This window comes from Ahaetulla prasina, chromosome 3 (assembly GCF_028640845.1).
Source record: "Ahaetulla prasina isolate Xishuangbanna chromosome 3, ASM2864084v1, whole genome shotgun sequence".
NCBI classification, from domain to species: domain Eukaryota; kingdom Metazoa; phylum Chordata; class Lepidosauria; order Squamata; family Colubridae; genus Ahaetulla; species Ahaetulla prasina.
Genome location: NC_080541.1, coordinates 228,097,901 through 228,116,278, shown reverse-complemented (window position 1 = coordinate 228,116,278; position 18,378 = coordinate 228,097,901). Strand labels below are relative to the sequence as shown.

Below are 18,378 nucleotides of genomic sequence, written 5' to 3'. Positions count from 1 at the left end.
AAAGTTTGCCATAATTGGGCATGCCTCGTTTAACAGCCACTTTGCTTAGCAGCTGAAATTCTGGATCCCATTGTAGTCGTAAGTCGAGGACTGTCTATTTGCAAAGCGAAGGCAGGGTCTATCTACTTTGGTATCTTCCTTCTATTCCCCCTTGTTTTAACTTGGGAGAGGCCCAAAGTGGGGCGGAACCAAGCAGAAAGATCCTCCCCTTTATTATTGCAGTGCCCTGATTGGCAGGTATCTTCTTACTGATTGGGGGTGTGTGAGCAGAAGGAGGCGGGCAATGAAGCCAGCGGAGAAACCAATCACGAGCAGCGGATGCACCAATGAGGAAGAGGCCATTTGACAGAGACAAATGGAGGTGGGAGGAGCATCAGCTGCCGAGGCAGCCAACTTTCAGGCTGTACCATTTGCTGACTCGAGGAGGGGGGTGAAGAGCTTTTTAACTCCATAGCGGGAAAGACCATCAGAGACACAGGGGAGGGGCAGCTGTGTAAAAGCTTTCTCCCTTCATGTGGTCATCTGCTTGAATGAAGAGACTAATTTAAAATAATAAAAGACTGAAATGAGTGCATTTGCTGGGATTAATCATGACTTGGTGTGGGAGGAGTGCATAAGTGCACAAAAGTGCCTACCGTTCCTCTCCTATTGTTTCCTTTCAACATATGTTCCTGTATATAATGTTGTGACAAATAAAAATAAATAATAATAATAAAAAAGAATTCCAGAGCAGTCCGGAGTGTGCCTGGATGTCCCTTCCTGTTATTCCCACAACAACCCTTTGAGGTAGGCTGACCCGAATGAGCCTTTCATTGCATACAGCTCTCAAAGGATCACCACCTCCAATATACACTACATAACCACGACAGAATAAATTCAGAATTACACATATTATACCCACATATATGATAGAGAAACAATGCAGACCCCTTGCTACAGAAACCCACTTGCAAAATCCGGCAATCAGATGGCCACCCAAATATTTCCTGACCTTCCTCCCTTCTGCCCGGCGTATAAAAAGCCTACCTCGCTCCTGTAAAAATAGTCCTCTATTTACAACCATTCGTTTAGTGACCAAAGTTACTGGGGGAAAAAAAGTGACTTACGACCTGTTTTTCACACTTACGACTGTTGAGGTCTCCCCGCGGTCACGTGATCAAAAATTCGGACGCTCGGAAACTGACTCCTATTTACGACGGTGGCAGTGTCGTGGGGAGGGGGGGGTGTCATTCCCTTTTGTGACCTTCTGACAAGCAAAAGTCAATAAGGGAGCCAGATTCGCTTAAACCAGGGGTCTGCAAACTTGGCCGTTTTAAGACTTGTGGACTTCAACTCCCAGAGGTCCAGGGGTCTGCAAACTTGGCCGTTTTAAGACTTGTGGACTTCAACTCCCAGAGGTCCAGGGGTCTGCAAACTTGGCCGTTTTAAGACTTGTGGACTTCAACTCCCAGAGTTTCTCAGCCAGCTTTGCTGGCTGAGGAACTCTGGGAGTTGAAGTCCACAAGTCTTAAAACAGCCAAGTTTGCAGACCCCTGGCTTAAACGACCGTGGCAAGAAAGGGTGCAAAATGGGGCAAAATTCACAACTGCCTTGCTTAGCGACAGAAATGGTATGCTCAATCGTGGCCGTAAGTCGAGGACTTACCAGGTAGTCCTTAACTTACAACAGTTCCTTTAGTGACCGTTCGGATTTAAAATTGCACTGAAAAAATGTGACGTGACCGTTTTTCATGCAACCTTTTGAACCATCCCCATGATCCTCTGATCAAAATTCAGAATACTCGGCAACTAGTTCTTACTTAGGACCGCCGCTGTGTCCCAAGGTCACGTGAGCCCCTTTTGCAGCCTTCTGACGAGCAAAATCAACGGGGGAGCCAGATTCACTTAATAACCATATTACGAACTTAATAATACCTTGATGAAGGTATCTTTTCTTTTATGTACACTGAGAACATATGCACCAAGACAAATTCCTTGTGTGTCCAATCACACTTGGCCAATAAAAAAATCCTATCCTATCCTATCCTATCCTATCCTATCCTATCCTGTCCTATTCTATTCTATTCTGTTCTGTTCTGTTCTATATTCTATATATATATGATTGCTTATTTGTAGCCTATGACTATCATTAAGTGTCATCCCTTATGATTCTTGATGAAGGTATCTTTTCTTTTATGTACACTGAGAGCCTATGCACCAAAGACAAATTCCTTGTGTGTCCGATCACACTTGGCCAATAAAAAAATTCTATTCTATTCTATTCTATTCTATTCTATTCTATTCTATTCTATTCTATTCTATTCTATTCTATTCTATTCTATATTCTATATATATATGATTGCTTATTTGTAGCCTATGACTATCGTTAAATGTCGTCCCTTATAATTCTTGATGAAGGTATCTTTTCTTTTATGTACACTGAGAGCGTATGCACCAAGAAAAGTTCCTTGTGTGTCCAATCACACTTGGCCAATAAAAATTCCATTCCATTCCATTCCATTCCATTCCATTCCATTCTATTCTATTCTATTCTATTCTATTCTATTCTATTCTATTCTATTCTACTCTACTCTATTCTATTCTATTCTATTCTAACTGAATAGCTGTGGCAAGAAAGGTCGTAAAAATGGAGCGAAACTCACTTAACCAATGTCTCCCTGAACAACAGCAATCTGGGGCTCCGTTGTGGTCGTAAGTCGAGGATGACCTGCATTGCATTTGGCAACAGGAGATCACGGGACTGGGATGCGTTCGAGGAAATTCGCTTGAAATCCCAAATGCAGCAACTCTTGACAGGACGTTCATCCGTTTCCCATTTCAGCTGACCCGCATTTCCTGAAAAACTGTTCAACTTTTCTGGTTTTTCCCACACTCCGAGGTCAGCGAAGTAGCGGAGGCCACGTCCGCTGGCTAATTCTGGACGGAAATGCTTCTCTTAAAACAGGGGTTCCCAACCAGGGCTGCTCGCCCTATTTTTTGGGGATGGGAGACGATATTCCAGGGGGTGCAAAAACTTTTTTTTTTAATTTGAATTTATATCCCGCCCTTCTTCGAAGACTCAGGGCGGCTTACACTATGTTAGCAATAGTCTTCATCCATTTGCATATTATATACAAAGTCAACTTTTATTGCCCCCAACAATCTGGGTCCTCATTTACCTACCCTAAACTTCAGTTTAGAGGTTTCAAAACTATAGCGTATATGTATAATTATATCCAAGGGACGTGGTGGCTTAGTGGGTAAGATGCTGTGCTTGTGGATTGAAAGGTCGGCAGTTCAGCGGTGCAAATCCCTAGTGCCGCGTAACAGGGTGAGCTCCTGTTCCTTGTCCCAGCTTCTGCCAACCTAGCAGTTCGAAAGCACTTAAAAAAATGCAAGTAGAAAATAGGGACCACCTTTGGTGGGAAGGTAACAGTGTTCCATGCGCCTTTGGTGTTTAGTCATGCCGGCCACATGACTACGGAGATGTCTTCAGACAACGCTGGCTCTTTGGCTTTGAAATGGAGATGAGCACCGCCCCTAGAGTCAGGAACGACCTATGTGCGAGGGAAATCTTTACCATATAATTATATCCATATACCGTATTTTTCGGATTTACAGGAGGAAAACAAGAAAAAAAATTAGTTTTTGGCCTCCGTGCGTCACATTTTGGCCCTTCCCAGTCCACTGAAGCACTCTGCAGTGCTCCGCATGTCCTGTTTTCTCCAAAGACGGGCTCATTTTTGTCCTGCAGATTGCTTTTGGGGGCTGGGGAGGGAGAAAACAAGAGGCGCGGAAGGTTCAGAACAGGGGTGAAATCCAAAAATTTTCCCTACCGGTTCTGTGGGTATGGCTTGGTGGGCATGGCAGGGGAAAGATACTGCAAAATCCCCATTCCCTCCCTAATCCTGGGGGAAGGATATTGCAAAATCCCCATTCCCTCCCCACTCTGGGGCCAGCCAGAGGTGGTATTTGCCGGTTCTCCAAACTACTCAAAATTTCCACCACCAGTTCTCCAGAATCTGTTAGAACCTGCTGGATTTCACCCCTGGTTCAGGAGCCAAAAAATGTGCCCATTTTTGGTGCAAACAGGCCGTGCGGAGCACTGCAGAGTGCTTCTGGGGGCAGGGAGGGCAAATACGTGACATGCAGAGGGTTTGGGAGCCCAAAAATGGGCCTGTATTCAGTCTATAAGACCTGCCAAATTTTTCACCTGCTTTTAGGGTGGGGAGAAGTGCATCTTAAACTCTGAAAAATACGGTAATTACTTAATTTTTTTTTTAAAAAAGAGGTGCAAAAATATATCAGAAGCATTCTAGGATGCATGCAGGATATAGAAAAGTTTGGGAACCCCTGTCTTAAAGTGCGACCGAAACAATCTGGAACTGAACACACTCAAAACCGTAGAAATGGTGGTAGACTTTAGGAGAAACCCTTCCATACTTCCACCTCTCACAATACTAGACAACACAGTATCAACAGTAGAAACCTTCAAATTTCTAGGTTCTATCATATCGCAAGATCTAAAATGGACAGCTAACATCAAAAACATCATTAAAAAAGGACAACAAAGAAACTCAGTAAGCTCAAACTGCCCAAGGAGCTGCTGATCCAATTCTACAGAGGAATTACTGAGTCTGTCATTTGCACCTCTATAACTGTCTGGTTCGGTTCTGCAACCCAACAAGAAAAACACAGACTTCAGAGGATAATTAGAACTGCAGAAAAAATAATGGCTAGCAACCTGCCTTCCATTGAGGACCTGTATACTGCACGAATCAAGAAGAGGGCCATGAAAATATTTATAGATCCTTCACATCCAGGACATAAACTGTTTCAACTCCTACCCTCAAAACGACGCTATAGAGCACTGCACAACAGAACAACTAGACACAAGAAGAGTTTTTTCCCAAAGGGCATCACTCTGCTAAACAAATAATTCCCTCAGCACTGTCAAACTATTTACTGAATCTGCACTACTATTAATCTTCTCATCGTTCCCATCACCAATCTCTTTCCACTTATGACTGTATGAATGTAACTTTGTTGCTGGCAATCCTTATGATTTATATTGATATATTGACCATCAATTGTGTTGTAAATGTTGTACCTTGATGAACGTATCTTTTCTTTTATGTACACTGAGAGCATATGCACCAAGACAAATTCCTTGTGTCCAATCACACTTGGCCAATAAAAAATTCTATTCTATTCTATTCTATTCTATTCTATTCTATTCTATTCTATTCTATTCTAAAGGCTTCTTGGGGCACAAGAAAGGAGGAGGCAACCTGCTTTTCTATCAACGGTAGAACTGCTGGGTTGGCAGCATCCATGAGTGGCTGAAGTTGCCAGCGAGAATTGCAGGCAGGGAGGACCCAAAGCTCCATAACGTGACTAAATCCAAGCAGTTGCACGCCCAATGCATGTATTATCACATCCAGTTTTGGTTAGCACAACATAAAAAAAAATGTCGAGACTCTGGAAAAAGAGCAAAGGAGAAGAATCCGAATAGACGATCACTTAAACATGAGTTTGCATTAGCCAAAAAAGCTAATAGAATCAAAATCATATGATAGCAGGGTACAAAAGTAGGTCAAAAAAGATTGCTCTTTAGATTACAGAAATGTGTGAAGAGAATGGAAAATGTCAAACCTCGATTTCACAAGTTGTGCCAGCATTGAGGTAGCTGCAAGATTAAACGTAGGTAATGCTTGCAAGAAACCTGTAACCTCATCCTGGAGGTGGGGTGGGGGCAAGATATCTAGCTGCACAAAAAGCAGTGGTGGGATTCAGCCAGTTCGCACCACTTCGGGAGAACCGGTTGTTAACTTTCTGAGCAGTTTGGCAAACTGGTTGTTGGAAGAAATCATTAGGGCAGAGAACTGGTTGTTAAATTACTTTAATCCCACCACTGACAAAAAGCAATAACCAATCAATGCTGATATGCTGTATTTCCATGTTTCACTAGTTTTGAAAAGTATATGTTGTGCTTCGTCCTCCCTCCTCTCCTCAGCCGGGCCCCTCCTGTCGCCTCCCGGGCCTGCTATCAGATTCAGAGTCTGATAATGAAGAGGAATGGCCTGTTTAGTTTAGTTTATTTAGATTTTTATATCGCCCTTCTCCCGAAGGACTCAGGGCAGTGTACAGCCAGATTAAAACAATAATATACAAAATTAAAATAACAATTAAAATACATATTCAAAGATGGCCAAAAATTAAAACCGTCAAATTGACCTATATTAAAATACCCCAATCTAAAATTATTAAAAAACCAGAAATTTGAAAATTTAAAAATCAAGCCAGTCCCGCTTGGATAAACAGGTATGTTTTCAATTCATGGCGAAAGGTCCGAAGGTCAGGTAATTGGCGTAAACCGGGGGGAAGTTCGTTCCAGAGGGTGGGTGCTCCAACAGAGAAGGCCCTTCCCCTGGGGGCCGCCAGCCTCCAGCCCCCAGCCTTGGCCCCATGCCCGGACAGAATGTCAGGAATGAACAAACAAACCTCACTCCTACAGCGTTTGAGCAGGGAGCCAGCCACGTGCTGGAATTACCGGCAGCAGATCCAGAGGAAGGAAATTCACAGTGGATGGATCCCCGCTTCCGGAGATCTGAGAGGCGACTTCAGCAGAAGGAAGGGAGGGGCAGGCCTGGATAAGTGCTGAGTCATGGAGCCACACCCCACAGCCTATATAAAGGATCAGCTTGAGTCAAGCAACTTTGAGTCAAGCAAAGTCTCCTTTAGTTTGCTGAAGTCACAACTTGGATTCCCGCCTGCCCTGAGAAATCTGAAAGGAATTTGGCAAAGCTGCAGAGGCTTCGTGGCCACGCTTGATATGGACTTCCTAGACCCAGTCATCGGAGGGGGAGGGGGACACGACAGTTTATAAGTGCTTGTTTGTCCATAAGGAAGCGGTTCGGATGTTGCTATGGCTATTTATTTATTTATTTATTTAATCGCATTTTTATACCGCCCTATCTCCCGGGGGACTCAGGGCGGTTTACAGCCTAATAAAAACATACATATAAATACAAAATAAAACACCAATTAAAAAACTTATTAAATAAGGCCGAATATTAAAAAATTGCGATAAAAATAATAAAACCCCGTTAAAACCAAATTTAAAATTTAAAATTCTAGTCCAGTCCTGCGCAAATAAATAGATGTGTCTTAAGCTCACGGCGAAAGGTTCGAAGGTCAGGAAGTTGGCGGAGTCCTGGGGGAAATTCGTTCCAGAGGGTGGAGGCCCCCACAGAAAAGGCCCTTCCCCTGGGTGTCGCCAGTCGGCACTGCCTCGCTGACAGCACCCTGAGGAGTCCCTCTCTGTGAGAGCGCACGGGTCGGTGGGAGGCAATCGGTGGCAGCAGACGGTCCCGTAGGTAACCCGGCCCTATGCCATGGAGCGCTTTGAAGATAGTTACCAAAACCTTGAAGCGCACCCGAAAGGCCACAGGTAGCCAGTGCAGTCTGCGCAGGAGAGGTGTCACATGGGAGCCACAAGGGGCTCCCTCTATCACCCGCGCAGCCGCATTTTGGACCAACTGGAGCCTCCGGGTGCTCTTCAAGGGGAGCCCCATGTAGAGAGCATTGCAGTAATCCAGACGAGATGTCACGAGAGCATGAGTGACCATGCATAGGGCATCCCGGTCTAGAAAGGGGCGCAACTGGCGAACCAAGGCGAACCTGGTAAAAAGCTCTCCTGGAGACGGCCGTCAAATGGTCTTCAAAAGACAGCCGTCCATCCAGGAGAACGCCCAAGTTGCGCACCCTCTCCATTGGGGCCAATGACTCGCCCCCAACAGTCAGCCGCGGCTGCAGCTGACTGTACCGGGGTGCCGGCATCCACAGCCACTCTGTCTTGGAGGGATTGAGCTTGAGCCTGTTTCTCCCCATCCAGACCCGTACGGCCTCCAGACACCGGGACAGCACTTCGATAGCTTCGTTGGGGTGGCCCGGTGTGGAAAAGTACAGCTGAGTATCATCAGCGTACAGTTAAAATTGCTCTGAACCTTTTTTGCGCAAATACAGCTCCTTTGATTCCAAGGTCTGAGTCTCGTTATTCCTGCAACAATATGAAGTATTAGTACCGTTTTATAAAGCAAGTGTTGGTCACCGCATTGCAAAAAAAAAAAAAAGTTGTTGAGAGTTTGGACCAAGTGCAGAGAAGAGCAACTAAGATGATTAAAGGCCTGGAGACAAAAACATATGAAGAACTGCTGCGGGATTTGGGTTTGGCCAGTCGAGAGAAAAGAAGGACTAAGGGGGGACATGATAGCAGTCTTCCAGCATTTGAGGGGCTGCTCCAAAGAGGAGGGGGTGGGGTCAGCCTATTTTCCAAAGAAACAATAGATGGAAACTAATGAAGGAGAAAAACAACCTGGAACTAAGGAGAAACTTTCTAGCAGTGAGGACAATTAACCAGTGAAACTGCTTGCCACCAGAAGTTGTGAGTTCTCCATCTCTGGAGGTTTTCAAGAAGAGATGGACAACCATTTGTCTGAAATTTAAATTGGTTTTAAATTTTAAATTGGTTTTAAATTTTAAATTGGTTTTAATATTTTTATTATTTTTTAATAATTTGGCTTTTAGAATAAGTTTTTTTATGGTTATCTTATACTGTACATAAATGTTTTTATTTGCCTGTGAACCGCCCTGAGTCCTTCGGGAGATAGGGCGGTATACAAATACGAATAAATAAATAAATAAATAAAAATGGTACAGGGCAGTGGTGGGTTTCAATTTTTTTTACTACCGGTTCTGTGGGCGTGGCTTGCCAGGTATGGTATGGCTTGGTGGGCGTGGCTTGGTGGGCGTGGCAGGGGAAGGATACTGCAAACTCTCCATTCCTACCCCATTCTGGAGCCATCCAGTATTTGTTGGTTCTCCGAACTACTCAAAATTTCTGCTACTGGTTCTCCAGAACCTGCGGGACTTCACCCCTGATCCCCTCTTCTCTGCCCCCCACCTTCCAAGCAAGCCGGAATGATTGGGAACTGCTGCTTTAGAACACAGAATAGGGAATCCCAGGGCTGGAAGGGACCTCAGAGGACTTCTAGTCCACCCCCTTGCCCAAGGCAGGAAAATCCATACATCATTTCTGGAAGCAACGTCTGAATGTCCAGTATTTTATTTTTAAAAGTGGGGTTTTCAGCCCGTGGATTTGGGAACTTTTAATTTTAAAAAGTAAGCCAGATCAGTGAAGAACTGAAGGGCTGTTCCCCCCCCCTCCTCCCCCCCCCCCCGTCCCTGCTGAGTTGAACTGTTCTCCACCCATCCTGGAGCCAGCAAAGAGCTAGATTGGCACATTTGCTATCCTGGTGCCAATTCGTCTCCGGCCACAGTTATTTCCGTGGCCTGTCCCTGCTGGACTCCCAGTTTCCTCCCAAGGAAATGGGGGACAATAACAGATTTCCCCCCCCTCGCTCCGGATTGAGACCTTCCCCACCAGGGGGAATAACACCAATGGAGCTACGAGTGACTTAGAATTTAGAATCGGAATAGAGTTGAAAGGGACCTATAGGTCAGCTAGTCCAGGGGTCTCCAACCTTGGCAACTTTAAGACTTGTGGACTTCAACTCCCAATGGCCAGGGTCTTAGGACTCTTGAGTCCCATCTCAACAGCCCCCAATGGCCAGGGTCTTAGGACTCAAAATCCCATCTCAACAGCCCACAATGGCCAGGGTCTTAGGACTCCGAGTCCCATCTCAACAGCCCCCAATGGCCAGGGTCTTAGGACTCAAAATCCCATCTCAACAGCCCCCAATGGCCAGGGTCTTAGGACTCTGAGTCCCATCTCAACAGCCCCCAATTGCTAGGGTCTTAGGACTCCGAGTCCCATCTCAATAGCCCCCAATGGCCAGGGTCTTAGGACTCCGAGTCCCATCTCAACAGCCCCCAATGGCCAGGGTCTTAGGACTCCGAGTCCCATCTCAACAGCCCCCAATGGCCAGGGTCTTAGGACTCAAAATCCCATCTCAACAGCCCCCAATGGTCAAGGTCTTAGGACTCCAAGTCGCATCCCAACAGCCCCCAATGGCCCGTGTCTCAGGACTCCGAGTCCCATCTCAACAGCCCCCAATGGCCAGGGTCTTAGGACTCAAAATCCCATCTCAACTGCCCCCAATGGCCAGAGTCTTAGGACTCAAAATCCCATCTCAACAGCCCCCAATGGCCAGAGTCTTAGGACTCAAAATCCCATCTCAACAGCCCCCAATGGCCAGGGTCTTAGGACTCCAAATCCCATCTCAACAGCCCCCAATGGCCAGGGTCTTAGGACTCCGAGTCGCATCCCAACAGCCCCCAATGGCCAGGGTCTTAGGACTCCGAGTCCCATCTCAACAGCCCCCAATGGCCAGGGTCTTAGGACTCAAAATCCCATCTCAACAGCCCCCAATGGCCAGGGTCTTAGGACTCCAAATCCCATCCCAACAGCCCCCAATGGCCAGGGTCTTAGGACTCCAAATCCCATCTCAACAGCCCCCAATGGCCAGGGTCTTAGGACTCCAAATCCCATCTCAACAGCCCCCAATGGCCAGGGTCTTAGGACTCAAAATCCCATCTCAACAGCCCCCAATGGCCAGAGTCTTAGGACTCAAAATCCCATCTCAACAGCCCCCAATGGCCAGGGTCTTAGGACTCCGAGTCGCATCCCAACAGCCCCCAATGGCCAGGGTCTTAGGACTCCGAGTCCCATCTCAACAGCCCCCAATGGCCAGGGTCTTAGGACTCCGAGTCCCATCTCAACAGCCCCCAATGGCCAGGGTCTTAGGACTCAAAATCCCATCTCAACAGCCCCCAATGGCCAGAGTCTTAGGACTCAAAATCCCATCTCAACAGCCCCCAATGGTCAGGGTCTTAGGACTCCGAGTCCCATCGCAACAGCCCCCAATGGCCAGGGTCTTAGGACTCCAAATCCCATCCCAACAGCCCCCAATGGCCAGGATCTTAGGACTCAAAATCCCATCTCAACTGCCCCCAATGGCCAGGGTCTTAGGACTCTGAGTCCCATCTCAACAGCCCCCAATGGCCAGGGTCTTAGGACTCAAAATCCCATCTCAACAGCCCCCAATGGTCAAGGTCTTAGGACTCCAAGTCGCATCGCAACAGCCCCCAATGGCCAGGGTCTTAGGACTCCGAGTCCCATCTCAACAGCCCCCAATGGCCAGGGTCTTAGGACTCAAAATCCCATCTCAACAGCCCCCAATGGCCAGAGTCTTAGGACTCAAAATCCCATCTCAACAGCCCCCAATGGTCAGGGTCTTAGGACTCCGAGTCCCATCGCAACAGCCCCCAATGGCCAGAGTCTTAGGACTCCAAATCCCATCGCAACAGCCCCCAATGGTCAGGGTCTTAGGACTCCGAGTCCCATCGCAACAGCCCCCAATGGCCAGGGTCGTGGGACTCCAACTCCCATCGCCCGCAGAGAGCCCTGCCGCCTGGGGATGATGGGAGTCGGCGAGGCTGCCCTTTGCAAAGCGTCCCCCGCAGCGCAGCGAAGCCACTGGCGCAATCGGGCTGCAATCGGCGAGGCGGAGCCGGCGGCCGTTCCTGCTGCAATCCCCGCTGCCGGCCGCATCAGCCGGCCGAGGAGGAGCCGGAGGCGGAGGGAAGGCGGCGCTGCCAGCCGCCCAACCCCGCCGCGGTCGTGGGGTTACATCATCCCCGCGGCTCGGCCAGGAGCGGCGGCGGCGGCGGCGGCGGAGCTCAGACAAAGCCGCTCGCGGGGGTCGGTCGCAACGGCGAGGATGGCCGCGAGCCGCCGCTGAGACCCCCCACCACCACCATCCCCGGCCAGGGGTCTTTCCCGGGGGTCGCTCCTCTGGGCGGAGGAAGAAGGCAGAGCAAGCCCCCTACCCACTGCAGGGCTCCGGCGCTAAGGTAGGGGCAGGGGAGGGGGAAACGGGTGGTGGTGGTGGGGGTCGTGGACTAACTGGGGTGCTGATGCTGATGGGGGGGCCATGACAACGCGTTGGACCCCCTCCAAGCTACTGGGGAGGGGGGGGTTTCTCCCAATTCTCCCTCTGCCCGGTACTTCACCAGACCTCTATCTCCGGGGTGGGTGGGGTGGGGAAGGGGGGCTCCCTCCCCCACCCCATAGAGCCCTTTGTCCATGCTCAGAGGTCCCCTGTTCATTGAGGCGCCTTTCCCCACCGCCTCCAAGCAGTGTAAGGACCCTTTTCTCAGTCCCGCAGAATTGCAGGTTGATGCGGGGGTTTTTTTGGGGGGGGGTGGGGGGCTAGATTAGAAACGCAAGGGAGGGAAAGAATTGAGGAGTGGGGAGCAGAAGGGGAGGGGGGCTGGGTTTCAAGAGAGAGAGGCAGAAATCCACCCTTGCAAAAAAATAATAATATCTCCCTGCCCTTGGAAAGTTACCCCAGGTGCCACAGGTGCAGACGGGGGCGGGGGGGGGGCGGGGGGGGAGAGAGGATGATGACTACAGGCCCCATAATCCTCAATCAGCCTGGATTTGGAGTCCGGGAGGTTGGCAGGTTAGGGGGGGAAAGGGGCTGAGCCACCTCCTGGCACAAATGCTTCAATGGTGGGAGGGAGGGAAGAATTGGGAGTTGCTGATTCAGCTCCAGCGCATTGCTCAGTATGTATGCATCACCCATGAGTGGCCCGTGAAGGAGTCGCCCTCCTGTGCACTTGGCACATGGGAAGAGGGCAAAGGCCAGGCCAAGCTGGCCTTTATATATATATGTTTTCTGAGGTCTTCACGGGTGTTTGTATGTAGGTCTTTGGTTATTCGGGTTTTCTCCCGCGTAAAATTGGAAGTGTCTTGGCGACGTTTCGACGAAGTCTCATTCGTCATCTTCAGGCTTCAGCTTCGTGCTTCTGGGAGCAAATTGCTCCCAGAAGCACAAGCTGAAGCCTGAAGATGACGAATGAGACTCAAAGCGCCAAGACACTTCCAATTTTATGGAGAAAACCCAATAACTAAAGACCTATATATATATATATATATATATATATATTTGTTTTCTGAGGTTTTCACGGTGTTTGTATAGGTCTTTGGTTATTGGGTTTCTCCCGTAAAATTGGAAGTGTCTTGGCGCCGACGAAGTCTCATTCGTCATCAGCTGAAGCCTGAAGATGACAATGAGACTTCGTCAAACGCCTAAGACACTTCCAATTTTACACGGGAGAAAACCCGAACAACCAAAGACCTATATATATATATATATATATATATATATAAATTATATATATATATAATAAATATATATAAAGTATATATTATACTATAGTATAATATATAGTATATATTATACTATAGTATAATATATACTTTATATATTATATCTGGCGCTTTCAGGGCGCCCTAGACAGGGATTGAACCTGTTCTGCAACTTTGAAATAACGCCCCATAAAATGATTTGCTGTTACAGGTAGTCCTCGACTTACGACCACAATGGAGCCCCTAAATGTCTGCACTAAATGAGAGGGTTAAGTGAGTTTTGCCCCATTTTACGACCTTTCTTGCCACGGTCGTTAAGTGGATCGCTGCCGATGTGAAGTTAGAAACACGGTCGCTAAGTGAATCAGGCTTCCCCATTGACTTGGCTTGTCGGAAGGTCGTAAAACGGGATCGCGTAACCCCGGGACACTGCAACCGTCATAAATAAGAGGCAGTTCCCGAGCATTTGAACTTCGATCACGTGACCAGGGGGAATCCTGCAATGGCTGTAAGTGTGAAAAATGGCCGTAAGTCACTTTTTCCCCCACACTGTCGTTTCATTTTCAGACAGTCACTAAACGAACTGTTATAAATCGAGGACTAGCTGCATTTAGATTAGCCGCTGCTGATGTGCAGGGACTTTCTACAGAAAAATGAGGCAGGGGGAACATTGTTGCGTGCGCCACTGTTGATTGGAGGTTTTTTTGTCGGTGATCACGTGGGGGTGAGGAAGGAACTCTGCCACAGGTGAGCAAAGGTGAGATGCTTTGCCAACCTCTTGCAACATGTCCTGGGTGACTCACTCACCTGTGTGCGGCAAGGGAGAATGACACCTGAGTTGGCGTCTTGGCAGGGCTTCGACTTTGAATGGGCAATCCGGAAGGGGTCCTTGGTGCTCTCTTGAGTGGGTTGGTTTTTTGGCAGGTGTTTCAGTACCCAAATTAAGTAACCCAACTACCGTAGGTAGCACCGATGAGGTTACCTAGTTTGGGTAATGAAAAGGGTGAGAATATTTTCCAATACGAAATATTGCAAAACAAGAAGCAATATTTTTCCAAAACACCAGAAGGCAAAACAAGAAACTTATCGAGGGGAGAAGCAACCTGGAATTAAAGAGAAACTTCCTAACAGTGAGGACAATTAACCAGTGGAACTGCTTGCCACTAGAAGTTGGAGGTTTTCAAGAAGGGACTGGACAGCCACTGGTCTGGAATATTATAGGACAGGCAGGGGTCTCCAACCGTGGCAACTTTAAGACTTGAGGCTGGCTGAGGAACTCTGGGAGTTGAAGTCCACAAGTCTTAAAGTTGCCAAGGTTGGAGACTCCTGTTATAGGATACAGGGGGTTGGACTAGAGGACCTCCAAGGTCCCTTCCGATTCTGCTATTCGGTTGTTCTGTAACGCTGTTCACACACGGACTTCAGGCTCCACCACCGAGGGCTAGAAGACATTGTAGCAGTGGTTCTCAACCTTTATAGTGCTGCGACCCCTTTAATACAATTCCCCATGATGTGGCGACCCCAACCATAAAATTATTTTCGTTTTGAATTTATCGCGCCTGAAGCCGTCTTGGCTAGCGATCTGAACTGCTTGCGATTGCCTTGAGGACAGAGGCATTAAAGCGGAGACTCCTCCCCTATTAAGTTTATGGCGCCTGAAGCCAGATTAGGCTAGCGATTGGGAGTGATTGCAGCTGGCTTGAGAGGGAGACATCAGAGCAAAGATTTCTCTCTTTTTTAATTCATCGCGCCTGAAACCGAATTCGGCTCGCGATTTGAAGAGCCTGCAGCTGGCTTGTGGAGTCAACCATTGGAGTGCGATTCTTCGACTCGCAAGTATACTTCCCATATTTCCGATGGTCTTAGGCGACCCCTGGAAAATCGTCATTCGACCCCCAAAGGGGTCGCGACCCACAGGTTGAGAACCGCTGTGTTATGGCAACATGGGGAAGAGCAGTTGTCTTTTAAGGGTCATCATTGTCCGAGCGTTTTCTTTTGTTAACGTTGAAAGAATGCGGCTATTGTTCAGGAAATCCAGACTGAGATTGTAAGCAAGAGAGCTTGCCTTGTGCTCAGTCTCCTGAGTCAATGCCAGGAGAAACTTGCTCTGTCTTTACATCAGCCACTGTGGCTGCAACGGTGACCCGTCCTGCGGCCGAACCTTCCCGGCTGTTGCGTGACTTTGGACACCCTCCTCCTGCTCCTCCTCTTCCTCCCCACTCCCTTCTGCACTGATATTGTTACTTAGTTGGGTCATAAACAGTGGTGGTATTAAGCCGGTTTTGGGTGAATCGGTAGTGGTGATCCGGCGCTATTTTTTTTTGCATTTATATCCCGCCCTTCTCCAAAGACTCAGGGCGGCTTACACTATGTCAAGCAATAGTCTTCATCCATTTGTATATTCTATACAAAGTCAACTTATTGCCCCCAACAATCTGGGTCCTCATTTTACCTATCTTATAAAGGATGGAAGGCTGAGTCAACCTTGGGCCTGGTGGGACTTGAACCTGCAGTAATTGAGCCACAGAGGCCCCTATGCCGTATTTTCTAAGCCGCGTGCAAGCTGCGCACGTTAGCAAAGTGCTTGCGTGGAAGGCGCGCTCACGTTTTCAGTCCACGGCAAACCGGCGGTAAAATTATGTGAAAACCACCTCTGGTCATAAAATGTCTGCAAGAAAACCTCAGAGAGCACCAAGAACCCCACAGTCCTCCTCCTCTTCCTCCTCCTCTTCTCTGCAAACCCCACTCCCTTCTACATTGATGCTGTTACCTAGTTGAGTCATGAAACGTCTGCAAGAAAGCTCCAATTACAATCCCAACGGCCAGGCACAGAACTTGGAAAGGGATCTGAATCCTTTCCAGCCATGACTTTTTTTGACCTAAAATGCCTTGAACTGACCTTAACCCAGGGGTGAAATGCTCCCGGTTCGGACCGGATCGCCTGATCCGGTAGCGATGGCGGTGGGTGGTTCGGAGAACCGGTAGCAAAAATCACTGCCCCCCTGCCTCAGCTGAGCCGCACGATCATCAGAGGTTTTTTTTTTTTACTTTTAAAAGCATTTTTCCTTCAGCTGAAAAAATGCTTTTAAAAGTTTAAAAAAAAAAGCTTCTGATGATTGTGCGGCTCAGCTGGGATCGTCAGAACCCTTTAAAAGCATTTTTTCTACAAGCTCTTCGGCCGAAGAGGTTGTTAAAAAAAAAAAAAGCTTTTAAAAGGCTCCTCTGGCGATTCCAGAACCTTTTAAAAGCATTTTTTTACAACCTCTCCAGCCGAAGAGGTTGTAAAAAAAATGCTTTTAAAAGGTTCTGGCGATCAGGCAACTCAGCTGGGATCGTGAGACCCCTTTAAAAGCCTTTTTTTCCCCCTCTGGCGATCCCAGCTGAGTTGCCTGATCATCACAGGCTTTTAAATTCTTTTCTAAAAAAATTCTATTCTGAAGGAATTTTTTTTACAACCTCTTCGCCTGAAGAGGTTATAGAAAAAATGCTTTTAAAAGTAAAAAGTAAAAAAAAAAAAGTTGGCCATGCCCACCCAGTCACATTACCACCACCCCCCAACCAAGCCATGCACACACAACCGGTAGTTAACACATTCTACACTTCACCTTTGCCTTAACCCTTTCCTCTCTCCTGTGCTCTTCCCAGATGAGCCTCTTGGTGCCGAAGCCTCGCGCAGAGGGCCACGTGCCAAAAAGGCGACTGTGTTGTGAGAAAGCATCAAAAGCGGGCGGCTCGACACCCAAGCGCCCGCGTCTGGACAAGCTTCCGGGGCCATCACCCTGCCTCCAGCCCCTGCCTCAGTGCCCTCCTGCTGCAGATCAGGGTTTGACCATAACTCAGATCGGCTCCTACATCCTTCTGGAACCCACAGAAGGAGGATGCGCCTACAGGGCTGTGAACAGACAAACCGAGGCAGAGCTCACTTGTAAGGTATGAGATAGTGGGTCTACAGGGGTCTCCAACCTTGGCCACTTTAAGCCTGGAGGACTTCAACTCCCAAAATCCCCCAGCCAGCAAAGCTTGAGTCTAGTCCAGGGGTCTCCAACCTTGGCCACTTTAAGCCTGGAGGACTTCAACTCCCAGAATCCCCCAGCCAGCAAAGCTTGAGTCTAGTCCAGGGGTCTCCAACCTTGGCCACTTTAAGCCTGGAGGACTTCAACTCCCAGAATCCCCCAGCCAGCAAAGCTTGAGTCTAGTCCAGGGGTCTCCAACCTTGGCCACTTTAAGCCTGGAGGACTTCAACTCCCAGAATCCCCCAGCCAGCAAAGCTTGAGTCTAGTCCAGGGGTCTCCAACCTTGGCCACTTTAAGCCTGGAGGACTTCAACTCCCAGAATCCCCCAGCCAGCAAAGCTTGAGTCTAGTCCAGGGGTCTCCAACCTTGGCCACTTTAAGCCCGGAGGACTTCAACTCCCAGAATCCCCCAGCCAGCAAAGCTTGAGTCTAGTCCAGGGGTCTCCAACCTTGGCCACTTTAAGCCTGGCGGACTTCAACTCCCAGAATTCCCCAGCCAGCAAAGCTGGAGACCCCTGGTCTAGAAGTGTGTTTCTCAAACTCAGCCGCTTTAAAACATGCGGACTTCAATTCCCAGAATCCCCCAGCCATCCTAAGCAGACCTGGGAAGAGAATAAACGTGTGTAAGGTTTAGCTGTTGAATGTGACAGATCGAGAACAAGATCCTTGCACCGATGAGATCACATAGAGAAAACTAGGTCAGCCATGCAATTAGTCTTCCCTTCCTGGCGTGGCTGTGCTAAAGAGAATAGAGGTCGTCCTCAATTTAACAGCAGTTCGTTTAGATATATTTCAGCAAAGGAGGAGAAAACAGTAGTCACACCTATGCGTAGGTAATAGGTGATGTTAAGGATAGATGTTCAGAATTAGCAAACTTCAAGTTATGAATCTGCCCTTCGACTGTTACTATCCTCAAAGAATTATTATTGTAATGCAAAGAAACATATCGGTTCTGTTGCCATACAAATTTTGGTAAGAGGTACTCTGTCATTTCTCTTTCTCTCTTTCTCTAATCTATCTGTCTGACTGTCTGTCTGTCTATCTGTCTGTCTATCTATCTATCTATCTATCTATCTATCTATCTATCTATCTATCTATCTATCTATCATCTAATTATCCATCCATCCATCTATCAGCTCTCATCCATCTGTCTATCTGTCTATCTATCCTATCTATCTATCATCTAATGTCTATATCATCTGTCTTTTTGT

General features: G+C 47.8%; 1 protein-coding gene across 1 annotated transcript in view; it reads left to right on the top strand.

Annotated features, from left to right (window-relative positions):
• Positions 1 to 11,653: 11,653 nt before the first annotated feature.
• Positions 11,654 to 18,378, top strand: part of TRIB3 (tribbles pseudokinase 3) — a 12,114-nt gene continuing 5,389 nt past the window's right edge. Inside the window, exons 1-2 of the mRNA XM_058174642.1 lie at positions 11,654 to 11,855; positions 16,801 to 17,085. Of these exons, the coding sequence (XP_058030625.1) occupies positions 16,801 to 17,085 (285 nt within the window). The 5' untranslated portion in view covers positions 11,654 to 11,855. The remainder of the gene's footprint in view (positions 11,856 to 16,800; positions 17,086 to 18,378) is intronic.